At 43.4% G+C, this 13079-nt stretch overlaps 1 protein-coding gene across 5 annotated transcripts in view; it reads left to right on the forward strand.

Moving 5' to 3' along the window:
* The first annotated feature begins 245 nt into the window (after nucleotides 1-245).
* Nucleotides 246-13079, forward strand: part of stx16 (syntaxin 16) — a 48639-nt gene continuing 35805 nt past the window's right edge. For 3 of the 5 annotated variants that reach the window (XM_059980375.1, XM_059980376.1, XM_059980379.1), the window contains exon 1: nucleotides 247-432. In XM_059980375.1, the coding sequence (XP_059836358.1) occupies nucleotides 310-432 (123 nt within the window). In that variant the 5' untranslated portion in view covers nucleotides 247-309. Of the gene's footprint in view, nucleotides 433-13079 lie in introns of all 5 variants that reach the window. The other 2 variants (XM_059980377.1, XM_059980378.1) reach the window with 2 other exon arrangements.

Raw genomic sequence — 13079 nt, forward strand, 5'->3', positions numbered from 1 at the left:
GTGGTTAGAAAACACACTTATTTTGTGACAGCAGCAACTGGGAGTGCGAAATAAAAGAGCAGAAAATGCTGGAAAAGCTTAGCAAGTGTTAGCTCCAGGACCCTGAGCTGAACCGGAGGGAGACGCGGCTGAGATGCGAGGTTGTCGCCGATAGAGGGCTCTAGTCACACGCATGTGCGCCAGTGGTGGCCGGACGTGTTTCGAGGTTGCACTAGTGTCGGGTTTCCGGGTGCTCCCTTCTTTATCTTACCCGGTTGGGAGAGGCGGGGGTGGGACGGGGTGGGTAGTGAGGTCCGAGCGGCGGCCACCATGGCGACCCGCAGCCTAACGGAGCCCTTCGTGCTGATGCGAAACCGCGCGGTCCAGAGCCGGCACCTGCAGGCCGAGCAAGTGAGTAACGAGGCGGGAGCGGCCCTGGGCCACGGCGCTGTGGTGAGTTCCCATCCGATGGCCGGTGTACTGCGGGAGGGAGCAGCAACCCGGGCCGGCACCGCTGTCTGAACACAACCCGCCCCCCTCACAGGGATAGGACTCGGGGTCTGGACCCCAGGGTATTCGCAGGAATGGAGTTCTGGTGATTGTTACCCCGTGTATCCGCAAGGATGGGGTTCTGGCTACTAGTACCCAGGGTATCCACAGGGATGGAGATCTGGAGACAGGTACACAGTGTATCTATGGGGATGGGGATCTGATGTCAGTATCTGTCAGGCTATCAACAGAGTCAGGGCTCTGGTATTCCAGGAAAGCAGCAAATCCCATATAACAGGATTCTGAGGTAATGTATATTAACTTGCCCTGAGTGAAAAGACTCATTATTATATCTCAATAAATCTGCAGAATTGGGCTTTGGGTGTTTGTTTTTACATAGAGCAATATTTGCACAGAGTCAGGGCGATTGGTTTTTATATACCGTTGAATCCGCAGAATTGGGTCTTGATTATTATGTGTCAGTGTATTCTTTATATGTTGGTATGTTGACTGACAGGGATCTTAGACTATTATACATTGGTATATCTACTCCTGGGGTTCTTGGACTATTGTAGGTACACAGGGTCAGAGGGATTGTCATACATTGAGACTAGATATCACAGGGTCAGGTTTCACGAGTGACTGCATGTCAGTATATCCAGTGGTAATACATAGTGATTTTTTTTAAATAACTATGCACAGAAGCAGTACACTGGGACGACATGTTGATTTATCAACTGTTTGGTGCCCTGGGATTATCAGAATATACACGAGGTCTGGGATTTTTATATATTCCATTATTTTAAGACTCAGAGTTTTGGGATTACTATGCAGGATTTGGTGATGGCACAGTTTATTTGTGGTCGAATGATCAGGCTAGTAATCTAGGTATCTGGTTGAATAATGCAGTGACCTGTTCCAAGATACTTCCCTCATTTCTGTCAGGACATTACTTCCCCCATCCATGGCTTGATGTTTGGAGGATGTAATGCATTTCACAGTGTGTAGACATTTGGCTCTAGTGAGTGATAATGAAGAACTTGAGATCCCCTTTTGGGAGAAGAGAGCATTGTAAATGTCTCCTCTCTCCATTTGGTGCCACCTTTTCACAGTGAATGTCTTGTTCTTCAGTGGAAACCTTGACTAACAATGGGTCACTGACAGTTTCTTTGGGATCCTGGTAGCTTTCTGCCTTTGGCAGTTTTCATTGCCAGTGAAAATTCTACCAAGAATCTGATGTGCAGTTGGGATACATCAGCTCAGGGAAATGGATTGGGTTTGGGGCAGACTTGGAGAGGCTGAAATCCTAGCCTATCATTGGGCTTCTGTCTCCTGCATCTCCCCACATGACTAGTCTGCAAAATTATTTAATATTTAAAGTTATTTCAGTGCTAAAATTAATTTCAAAAAGTCTGTTGAGTAGTTTGTAATTTGAACCTTCTGGGGAGAAGTTTGTGTTGGGTTGTAATACTGCATAGAAGGGTATAGCAGAGGAATAGGCAGTTTGGGCTCTGTGCCATCATGTCTGTGCTAAACATGCCAGATTAAGCAAATTCTCTTCTGAATGTGCATGATCCTCAGCCCTCCATTTCCTGTGTCTGTCTTAAAGCCTCTTAAATGCCACTATTTTATCTACTACCACCACTACCCGTGGCAGCACATTCTAGGCACCTACCACCCTCTGTGCAAAGTATAATTTCCCCCTCTTTTAGAAACATAGAAACCCTACAGCACAATACTTAAACTCTCCTCCTGTCACCTTAATTGCATGTCCTGAAATACTTGACATGTTCTCTGAGATAAAGATGCTGACTGTCTCACCAAATATGCATCTCATAATTTCATAAACTTCTATTAGGTCTGCAAGGACATCGGTTGCTGATTACACTTGTCTCTGTGCATGAATGCACTTTATATTCTTTTATGCTCTATAATTATAGCTGATGAAGGAGACACCTCTCATTTCATAACTAGTTTTTGGTGCAATATTGCACTTGACCATTAAGCTGGTGCTATTGTATTAGAATTGATGACTTTGCAAATGTGTTGTTTCCAGTGTAAAGTAAGGAGCCAATTAATATGGTTACTTTGTCCATAAATGATGAGAACTACTCATTCATGAGCTGTAGGGGCTGGACTGGTCTGTGAGTACGTACGGCAGTAAGAAACATTTGTGAGTTCTTTGCAGTTACCTGGTTTTCTGCATTAATTACTCACAAAATGTGGTCTGATCTTCATCTAAGTCACAATAATAGATAAGTACAATATACCTAAACTAATAATGTGAGCAATTGTTGTTGTTCTTAGATGTTCTTAAGCTATCTTAGATTGGGTGTTGCGCAATAACCCAGATCAGCTTAACATAAAGGAACCCTGAGGAGGCAATGATCATAATATGATTGAATTCATACTGCCATTTGAGAGGGAGAAGCGTAAGTCACATGTATCAGTATTGCAATGGAATAAAGGGCAATACAGTACGAGAGAAGAGCTTGCCCACATGGTCTGGAGGGGGATACTGGTGGGGTTGATGGCAGAACAAAGGTGGCGGAAGTTTCTGGGAATAGTTCACAAGGTGCAGGATAGATGTGTCCCACAGAAGAAGTAGTTCTCAAATGGCAGGTGTAGGCAACCATGGCAGACAAGGGAAGTTAAGGACTGCATAAAAGCCAAGGAAAGGGCATATGATGTAGCAAAAGTGAGTGGGAAGTTGGATGGTTGGGAAGCTTTTAAAATCCAAAAGGCAAAAGGCAACTGAAAAAGCCATAAGGGAAAAGGTGAAATATGAGGGCAAATTAGTGGATAATATAACGCAGGATACTGAGAGTTTTTTTCAGTCATATAAGGAATAAAAGGGAGGTGAGAGTTAATATTGGACCACTGGAAAGTGATCCGGTGAGGTGGTAATGGGGGACAAAGAAATGGCTGATGAACTTAATAAGTACTTTGCTTCAGTCTTTACTGTGGAAGACTGTAGCTGTATGCCAGAGGTTTGTGAGTTTCAGACAGCAGAAGTGAGTATCATTGCTATTACAAAGGAAAAACTGCGAGGCAAACTGAAGGGTCTTAAGATGGATAAGTTACCTGGACTAGATGGACTACATCCCTGAGTCCTGAAAGAGCTGGCTGAAGAAATAACATGCATTGGTCACGATCTTTCAAGAATCAGTTGATTCTGGCTTGGTCCCAGAGGACTGGAAAATTGCAAATGTCACTCCACTCTTTAAGAAGGGAGAGAGGCAGAAGAGGGGAAATTATAGGCCAGTTAGCCTGACCTCAGTGGTTGGGAAAGTGTTGGAGTCCATTATTAAGGACGAGGTTTCGGGCTACTTGGAGACTAATGATAAAGTAAGTCAAAGTCAGCAAGGGAAAATCTTTCCTGACAGATCTGTTAGAATTCTTCGAGGAAGTAACAAGCAGGGTGGACAAAGGAGAGGCAGTGGATATCATTTACTTAAATTTTCAGAAGGCATTTGATAAGTTGCCACTTATCAAATGTTTAACAAGATAAAGTCCTATGGTGTTAACAAGATAAAGTCCTATGGTGTTACAGAAAAGATGCTGGCATGGATAGAGGAGTGGCTGACAGACAGAAGACAGAGAGTGGGAATAAAAGGGGCCTTTTCTGCCGATGACTTCTTTTCACATTGTTTATTAATTTAGATAGTGGAATTGATGGTGTTGCACTTGACCGTTAAGCTGGTGCTATTGTATTTGAATTGTTGACTTTGCAAATGTGTTATTTCCAGTGTAAAGTAAGGAGCCAATTAATATGGTACGAAGGTAGGTGGAGGGGTGGGTAGTGCTGAGGAAGCAATGCAATTGCAGTGGGACTTAGACAAATTGGAAGAATGGGCAAAAACATTGCAGATGGAATACAGTGTTGGGAAATTTATGATAATGCATTTTGGTAAAAGGAACAATAGTGCAGACAATAATCTAAATGGGAAGAAAATTCAAACTTCAGAGGTGCAAAGGAGCTTGGGAATCCTCATGCCAGGCTCCCAGAAAGTTTATTTGCAGGTTGAGTCTGTGGTAAAGAAGAAAAATGCAGTGTTGGTATTGATTTCAAGGGGACTAGAATATAAAAACAAGGAGATTATGCTGAAGCTTTATAAGACACTAGCCAGGCTGCACTTGGAGTATTGTCAACAGTTTTGGGCCCCTTATCTCAGAAAGGATGTGCTGTCATTGGAGAGAGTCCAGAGGAGGTTCACAAGGATGATTCTGGGAATGAAGGGGTTAACATCTGAGGAGTGTTTGGCAGCTTTGGGCCTGTACTCACTGGAATTTAGAAGAATGTGTGGGGATCTCGTTGAAACCTAACAGATGTTGAAAGGACTTGTTAGAGTCAATGTGGAGAGGATGTTTCCTCTGTCTATCCAGAATTAGAGGGCACAGCCTCAAAATTGAGGGGTGACCTTTTAGAACAGAAGTAAAGGGGAATTTTTTTAGCCAAAGAGTGGTGAATGCTCTGCCACAGAGTAAGGTGGAGGCCAAGTCCATGGGTATATTCAAATTGGAAGTTGGTAGATTTCTGATTGGTTGGGACATCAGGGGTTATGGTGAGAGGGTAGGTGTATGGGGTTAAATGGGATCAGCTATGATGAAATGGTCTGAATGCCCTAGTTCTGCTCCTATGTCTTATGGTCTTCACGTTAATACTGAGTACATCATTTAAACAATCATGGTCTATGTTTAAAAAGTAAGTGAACCTCTGTGGCAATGCCTTCTACAAAAGGTATTTGGAGTCAGGTGTTCCAATCAGTGAGCTGAGATTGGAGGTGTGGGTTGTACAGGCGCCCTGCCCTACAAAAAAGACACACAAAGTCAGGTTACTGACAGACACTGATCTTCTCAAGAAAGATCTGTTTATGTGCACCATGCCTCAATCAAAACAACTTTCAGAGGACCTTGGAAGAAGAATTGTAGAGATGGAAAAGGTTACAAAAGCACTTCTAAAGATCTGGGTGTTTCATCAGTCATCATCAGTAAGAGAAATTGTTTACAAATGGAGGAAAGTCAGTACTGTTGCTACTCTCCCTAGGAGTGGGCATCCTGCAAAGATCACACCAAGAGCACAATGTGCAATGCTGAAGAAGGTGAAAAAGAACCCAAAGGTAACAACAAAAGACCTGCAGAAATCTCTAGAACTTGCTGAAGTCTGTTTCATGTGTCCACTATAAGAAAAACACTAAACAGGAAAGGAGTTCATGGAAGGACACCATGGAGGAAATACTGCTCTCCAAAAAAAAAAATTTGCAGCATGACTCAAATTTGCAAAAGTCCAACTGGATGTTCCATAACGCTTCTGGGACAATGTTTTGTGAAAAGATGAGTCAAAAGTTGAACTTTTTAGTAGAAATACATAATATATTTAGAGGAAAAGGGTACTGCATACCAACACCAAACCTTATCCCGGCTGTGAAGCATGGTGGAAGGAGCTTTATGGTTTGGGGCTGATTTGCTCCTCAGGGCCGGGACAGCTTGCAATTGCTGAAGGAACAATGAATTCAAAATTGTATCAAGACATTTGACAGGAGAATGTCAGGGTAGCGGTCTGTCACCCGAAGCTTAATAAAAGTTGGGTGATGCAACTCGACAATGATACAAAAAACAGAGGAAATCAACAACAGAATGATTTAAAAAGAAGAAAATCTGTTTTTTGGAATGGCCAAGTCAGAGTCCAGACCTACCTTAACCCAACTGAGATGCTGTGTCATGACCTAAAATGATCTAAAATTCCTCCTCACCATTGTGTAGATCTGATCACCAGCTATCGGAAATGTTTGGTGAAGATTATTGCTGCTAAAGGAGGATGTACCAGTTATAAGGATTCACATACTTTTAGTGAATGATTAAACCATGTGTTCAATAAGACATGAAAAGTACAATTGTGTGCGTGTTATTAATTTAGGCAGATTGTTATTGTGACTAAGATGAATATCAGGCCATATTTTAAGAGTAATTAATGCAGAAAGCCCAGTCATTGCAAAGGGTTCACAAACTTTTTCTTACAACTGTATGTTGCAAAAGATTCGTCTTCCCGCAGACAGCCTTGAAACAAAGAAACATCATGGAACCAATTCAAAGAAAACATCAAACGCACTATGCACAAAAGAAGAACGAGTTGTGCAAATGGCAAAAAAAATGAATGAATATCAGACAGAATATTAAACATCAAACCGTAGAGTCCTTGAAACAGTCTAGGAATGTTCAGTTCAATTTAGTGTTGTGCTTGTTTACTGCAGAGCCAGTTTGCCCCGATCAAAATCACACAAAATAGCAATTTTAAAAAAAGAGTAACCAGAAAAAAGCAAAACGTGAACTGCAGAGTCCTCCTAAAAATGACACCGATCCACAAAGCATGCCGATTAAACCTTCCCCTGACCAAAAACTCCTGCACTTTTATCGGCAGTGGAGGAGACTAGTCAAACATAGATACCTTCTTCTGGCAGCAGCTAGGGAGAGGGAGACGATCAAATGCAGGCAGACAGCGCTGAACACCATTGCTCATCTTTAGTTCTCATCCTCGTTGATTTCAATCTTGTTTGACGTTTTAATTGGATGTTGTCGAAGGCATCCGTCTTTGAGATGGACTTGGGATCACCAAGGAAAGTTTTGTGGAGACTATCTTTCTCATCCAGCAGTTGTTTGATGTTGACATAGCTTTCATCAAACCAGTCTTTGTGCTTTCTGGCAGCAAGCTCCAGAATCTCTGTAGCAGTGTTGTACATCAGCTCTCAAAGGGTTAACCAAGTAGTTTCCACATTCTGATTGGCCAGAGGGGTGGAGTATAAGCTTATTTCCAGAGTGTTAATAAAAGACTGCTTTATGTTGCGATCTTGGGGATTTCTTTCCTTGTATGTATCTCTTGGGCTGGATATGTTCCAGTTTAAAAACAATGAGGTGGTGGTTTGTGCAGCATTCAGCACCACACATAGATTTTGTCAGCCTTACACCCTGTCTATCTCTCTTCCTGCTAATGACGTAGTCAGTTAGATGCCAATGCTCAGAGTGGGGATGCATCTACAAAGTCCTGTTGCAGGTGGCAAGGTGGAAGACAGCATTGATGATCAACAATTCTAACATTCGGCACATGTCAGGAGTAGTAGAAGACGACTGCCTTTGCAACAACCAACACTATATTTCCCAGTTACTCCATCCCAGGAGGTGTTGTTAGAGCCTACTCTTGTGTTGATGTGACCAAGAATGATAAACTTGTCTACTTTGGGAACAGGGGCTTTAACTGAGTACAGTTCTTCACAGAACTTGTTCATGGTTGGGGCATATATGTCGACAATGGTGCGATGCTCCCTACCATGTGACAGGGAGAACTGCATGGCCATAAGCTGGTCATTCATGCCCTTTGGAGGTCTAGCAAGCTTGCCACCAATCTCAGTCTTCATTGCAAATCCAACCCAGCCTCATGTTGGTCTTGATATCCTCTTCCACTCCAGAAAAATATGTATACATTGTCCCTTTCACAAAGTTTGCCCTCTCCTGCAAACTGAGTTTCAGTCTGGGCTGCGATATTAATGTTATATCGGGCTCACTTGCTCCCTATTAGAGTAGTTCTCCTCTTGAGATCTGTCACCATCGACTGTTGAACCATGTGTGTACATGCGCCGCACTAAGGGTGAAGGGAATAGTCCATAATTTTCTCGTTGTGTATTGACCACTGTGGTGGGGCCTCCGCCAGCCATGGTAAGCTGGCCATGGAAAGAATGGAGTAGGCAATGTTTAGGGCACTTTTTCTTGCCCCTTCCTCATACCATGGAAGTGAGCTGTGCAGCTGAAAAGGGCTGCTCATTTGCTCAGGAGGCAGCCGAAAGCCATGGCAGCTCCATGTCGGTGGAATCATCCCTACGGCCTGAACACCGGTGTGCACTGTGATGGCTAGAGAGCCCACACCTGCTGCTTCATGGCTAGCCTGCCACCACAGGACTTGGGTTAGTTTGGGGTGGGAAGGATGAACGATGAGTGATTTACACAAAGACTTAGTTAAAAGTGCGCAGCATCGACCTCATTCACTCCTCTGAGACCATCTGTATCCAGTGGCAAGACAGTCAAGATGGCTGGAGATGGAGTCAGATGCAGTGAATAACCGTAATGTACTTAGCGCCTTGTCACACTCTGAGCACTCCATAGTGCCCTGCTAGGTCTGCCTTCCTGCCCGTTGAGCCAAATTAGTGGTTACCTTCGCGCAGCCTACTGGGTCCAGTCTCTGCTAGCTTGGGTAGGTAAGCCCAAGCTCTCAGAGAGTTTCAGACCTATCAGTTACCCTCACTTCATCAAAGAAGTTTACCAGTGTGTGGCTGCTGTTGCTAGCACACAGCTGCTTGGAGCCATAGGTGAGAGCTGAATACCAAGTGGGGTGGGGGGGACCAGTGCTGGATGAACTACTTCCAGTGCCTGCCCCATCAGAAGTCCTACCCCTCCCTGACACTCCATGCACACCAATTAATATGGTAATGTGTGGAGTATAGTAGATGAAAGAATGATGATTAAAATCAATGAAATGTTTGCAAGAGAGAGTATCAAAGTAGAGTTGAGAAATTGCTTGAATCTTGAGCAGGTTATTCGTAATGCAGAAGGCGTATTTGTTTTGCACAATATGGCAACTTCCTAATGAGGACTGCCTCGCTGAATCTGTGTGTTTGTAGCTGAGGAATTTATTTTTTTCATATGATGTATTAGAAAGGTAAACCCAGTACAGTCTAGGGAAAAGGTGAACCCAGAGAAATCTAGCCTGCCCCACCCACACACACAGTGCTGGAGAAACTCAGCAGGTGAGGCAGCATCTATGGAAGTGCATAACCAGTTAATGTTTCGGGCTGAGACCTTTCATCAGGACTGGAAAGGAAGGGGGAAGATGCCAGTGGTAAAGTGTGGGTGGAGGGGAAGGAGGACAAGCTAGAAGGTGATGGTTGAAGCCTGGTGTGTGGGAAAGGTGTGGGGAAGGAATCTGATAGGAGAGGAGATTGGACTATGGGAGAAAGTGTAGAAGTGGGGAAATGATAAGCAGGTGAGGAGAAGAGGTATGAGACACAGGATAATGGCAAAATCAAGTTCCCAGGAAGGATATGTGGTTGTGAGGGCAGCAGAGAGGGTCTCGCTGAACTCCCATTGAAGAGAAGATTTAAACTTCAGGGTAGCATTCCTCAAATAGACTTCGCAGTGGAACAGCAAATCATAGACTCGAGATTGTGCAGAAGTTGGAAATCCAGAGCAGCACACAAAATGCTGGAGAAACTCAGCAGGTCGGGCAGCATCTATGTAAATGAGTAAATCGTCTCTCATTTTGTTTGTGGTGACCTTTGTGATGTGTGGCCCAGGTAGTGCCTCTTAGCTAATAGACCCTGCCTTGAAGCCAGATTGGCATAACAATAGCATGTCTTTCCTTAGGATGTTGTGCTTGGCATTAGAACCAAGTTGTTGCCATTTCTTAGTCCGGATTTTCCCTGGGTTGGTATTAAGCTTGGTGTTGAACCAGGTGATGTAGGGCAAGGCTTGATTTTACCTAGAAGCAGGAGCTCCCAGTTTGTCCACCATTGAAGTGGGATGATGTGTTGTGGCATTGTGTATCGGAACAGCTGAGAATAAATAATGTCAGAAAGTTATCTCTTGGTAACTGATGCAGAATGTGCCAGATAGACCAGATAACTAATGTGTTTACAAATGGATTAGTTGTTCAATAGTTATATTTGTAATTAAATGAATTGAATATGGAGTTAACTGTAGTTGAACTGTGATTACCAGAACTAATGCTGGTTAGCGCTATTCACATAATAATTCAAGGCATAATTTGGGGTTTTCTGTCTTAACTTCAATTGCCTATTATTTGCCAAGCATTAGATCACTGTATCATAAGGGGATAACTCCAACAGATTCATTATTACCATGAAGGTGATGCATTAGATATTTAGTTTTGTTTATGAGGGCTGTAGGACCATTGGACAGTCCAGTTCCATTTCCAAGCCCAGGTATATTGCTGGCTTTATTAGCCCTTTTATATTTGTACAACTCCTTTTCTCAGCCTGTGAAGCACCATTGATGTCTACACACTGCTCTGGAATTGTGGTCGATTTCTTAGGCTATTAATCTAGAGACATAAATCCAAATTCCACAACTGTATTGGAAAACTCAGTAAGTTAATTGACCTGGAATTAAAATGTTAAAGTTCCCATCAGAACATCGGTGTGGCTTCATCAGGAGCAGAATTGTTTTCTGTTATAATTTACACTGTCTTTGCTTGACATGTTCCTTACTTTGTCTTTAACAAGATACATGACCAATCTTGGCTCAGTGAAGAGGCTGCGAAGGATGTAAATAAAATGACATGCTATTCTGCGAAAGCTGCAACACAGAGCTAAGTTCATGTTAAACAGGCACTACACCCCTCCTCCCCTTCTAAACCCATCCCTGATATATTTAGTTTTTTTTCCCCCTCCCTTTTTTCTTTTTTTCTCTCTCTCTGTCCATCACTTTGCCTGTTCTCCATCTCCCTCTGGTGCTCCCCTCCCCCTTTCTTTTTCCCTAGGCCTCCTGTCCTATGATCCTGTCCCTTCTCCAGCTCTGTATCCCTTTTTCCAATCACCTTTCTGGCTTTCAGCTTTACCCCATCCCCTCTGATCTTCTCCTATCATTTCGCATTTTCCTACTTTCAAGTCTCTTACTATCTTTCCTTTCAGTTAGTCCTGACGAAGGGTCTCAGCCCGAAACGTCAACAGCGCTTCTCCCTATAGATGCTGCCTGGCCTGCTGTGTTCCACCAGCATTTTGTGTGTGTTGCTGTTTGAATTTCCAGCATCTGCAGATTTCCTCGTGTTAGCCTTTTAAATACTGGAGAAACTCAGCAAGTCAGGCCGCATCTATGGAGGGGAATAAACAATATTGCTTGCCTCCTTCCCTTTCTTCCATGGTCCACTGTCCTGTTCTGTTAGATTTCTCCTTGTACAGCCTTTAACCCCTTCCAGCTTTTTACTTCATTTCCCCCCTCCCTTGCCCACCCACCTTCCCCCTCACCTATCACAAGTCTGCTTGCACTCCATCCCCTCCCCACCCTTCTTATTCGGGCTTCTTTTTCCTTCCTTTCCAGTCCTGACGAAGGGACCAAAATGTTGACTATTTATTCCCTTCCGTAAATCCTGCCTGACCTTTTGAGTTCCTCCAGCATTTGTGTGTGTTGCATCTGCAGAACCTCTTGTGATTAGGGCCAAATAACTTACATGCTTCAGTGCACAAGGGCTGCCCTCCAGAGCTAGTTACACTTCCAGCCAAGCAGTTCAAATTCTGGTCACAGTGACATCTAATTAATGATGTGGAAAATTGTTATGTCTTGTCCTTTGGAAAAAAGACTAACTAGATACAATCCTAACAGGTCTGGGTGTTTAGCACATTTCAACTACTGCAGTAGTTCAAGAAAAGATTTCACCATCACCTTCTCAAGGGCAATTAGTGATGAACACCTGACTCCCTTGATTGAATCAAAGACAATAACTACTCTGTTGACCACTAACCTATCTGTAATATGATGGTATGTTTACCAAAAATGTGCTTACAAATGATTGTATTTGGCATTAATAATCACTGAAACTGCTGGGAGAAGGAGTAGTGGTGGAGAATGTTGGAAACACATAACATAGTCAGCATCTGTAGAAGGAGATTGATTGTTAACATTTCGGGTTCAATTCCCCCCCCCCCCCCCCCCCATCCACCTCTTCAGACCCTTTTTGACCTGCCGAGTACCTCCACTATTTTCTGTTTTAATTTCCTTTTTGGATCACATAGTGTCAAATCTGATTACAGTCTTGATGCAGTTGAAAGTCAAAGAGCTGAATTCCAGCGATGAGATGAAAGTGCCTGTTCTTGGCGTCAGTACCCCATTTGACCAAGTGCAAGGTCAAGGTGAAACATAAATCCATGGGGAAGAAAAAATTTTCCAATGGCTGTTTTTGACACAGATTATTGTGGTGTATCGAGGATAGTCATCTCAGTCCCATGGCATTGCTGCAAGATGTGTTGTGACCTGGAGCCCAAACCATTATCATTGGACATAGACCAAAACTGCACAAAAACAGGCCCTTGGGTTCACCCATCCATCCAGTGTCCATCCATTTTCACTTATTCACATCAGAAATGGGGCTATTTGCTGATTGTTGAATTAAGTTCAGTTCCAAATGGCCTTTGCAACATAAGTGCTGAGTCATATCTGTCACTAGCAGGAGAATATGAGCATTTAACCCCAGTCATTCATTAAAATTGCCATTGATAGATCTCTCCAGCATCAATATCTTGGGGGCAAGGGGGCATTGATCACTTCTCACTTGTCCAGGTAAGTACAACGCCAACAACTCCTAAGTACCTCAAAGCAAAGCAGATTACCTATTGGTCTTCTATCATTTCGCATTTCCCCCTCCACCCACTACTTTCAAATCTCTTACTATCTTTCCTTTCAGTTAGTCCTGACGAAGGGTCTTGGCTCGAAACGTCGACAGTGCTTTTCCCTATAGATGCTGCCTGGCCTACTGTGTTCCACCAGCATTTTGTGTGTGTTGTTCAGATTACATAATTGGCTCCTCATCCACTCAAAGCACATTGTGGTTGTAG

Source organism: Hypanus sabinus, chromosome 9, assembly GCF_030144855.1.
Source record: "Hypanus sabinus isolate sHypSab1 chromosome 9, sHypSab1.hap1, whole genome shotgun sequence".
In the NCBI taxonomy this organism is placed as follows: domain Eukaryota; kingdom Metazoa; phylum Chordata; class Chondrichthyes; order Myliobatiformes; family Dasyatidae; genus Hypanus; species Hypanus sabinus.